Source organism: Penaeus monodon, chromosome 22 (genome assembly GCF_015228065.2).
Source record: "Penaeus monodon isolate SGIC_2016 chromosome 22, NSTDA_Pmon_1, whole genome shotgun sequence".
Classification (NCBI taxonomy): Eukaryota; Metazoa; Arthropoda; class Malacostraca; order Decapoda; family Penaeidae; genus Penaeus; species Penaeus monodon.
The window spans coordinates 37,849,930-37,850,810 of NC_051407.1; the positions used below are offsets into that span (position 1 = coordinate 37,849,930).

The following is an 881-nucleotide window of genomic DNA, read 5'->3' on the forward strand; positions in this document are numbered from 1 at the left end:
CGGCTTTACACGCCACCCACTTGTTATCCATTTCGAAATGCATCATGACGCGTACTGGAATTTCGTACACCAATGCTCACCGGTTCATATCCTGTTAGTCTCCGGCACAGCCAATACATTTTAAATTATCTACAACTGATTCTACTTTATTTTGATATCTCAGTGTTATATCTTTACATAGACAATCTACCAGTGAAATTTCATATTTGGTGAACCAATGTTTCTAGGTTGACTCCAATCTATTTCAGCCGTACGTAACGCGAACGTAAACAAACACACGGTTCATGCCGTCCACTATATATATGATTTTTGATATCATATATTTGTAATGTGTTTTTTCTTTTTCTCTCCTTATGAAGTTAATAAGCTTAAGCTCTTGCCACGGTGTTGCCTGATCATCGAACCCTAGATATAAATATATATTTGTGATTAAAAACTATCAATGGTCAGTCAGTTTTCCATGGAGGAATAACGCAAAGTAACAAGTCAAGATATGCTATTGTCTTTTCTAGGAAGTGAATAAGCAAGAACACAAAACCATGTTAACAATGATCAAAATAATGAAATAGAATAATCAGATAAATAGTTAAAAAACAAAAGATGTCAGGCCCGCACATAGTTTCTGGCTACAGGATTAACGCATGAAGATAATTACACTATGCTGACAAACACTCATGTCTGCCCACAGATTGCGCTACAGATGGTACACCAAGAGGACATTGCGTGTTATACGAATACTGCTCAAAGTTAGACACAGCTTTGTCTGTAATGATTTTCCATAATTTTGTAGAAAGATACGGATGCGGAAAGGTCAAGTAAGTTTTTTTCATATTGATTGTCCATGAGAGTTTAATTACATTTTATAACTGTGGTGAAGGGAA

The 881-nt window shown here is 35.8% G+C and overlaps 1 protein-coding gene across 1 annotated transcript in view; it reads left to right on the top strand.

Annotated features, from left to right (window-relative positions):
* Positions 1–881, top strand: part of LOC119587429 — a gene marked incomplete at its 3' end in the record, with an annotated part of 30,623 nt that overhangs the window by 13,688 nt on the left and 16,054 nt on the right. Inside the window, 1 exon segment of the mRNA XM_037936159.1 lies at positions 689–815. Within this exon segment, the coding sequence (XP_037792087.1) occupies positions 689–815 (127 nt within the window).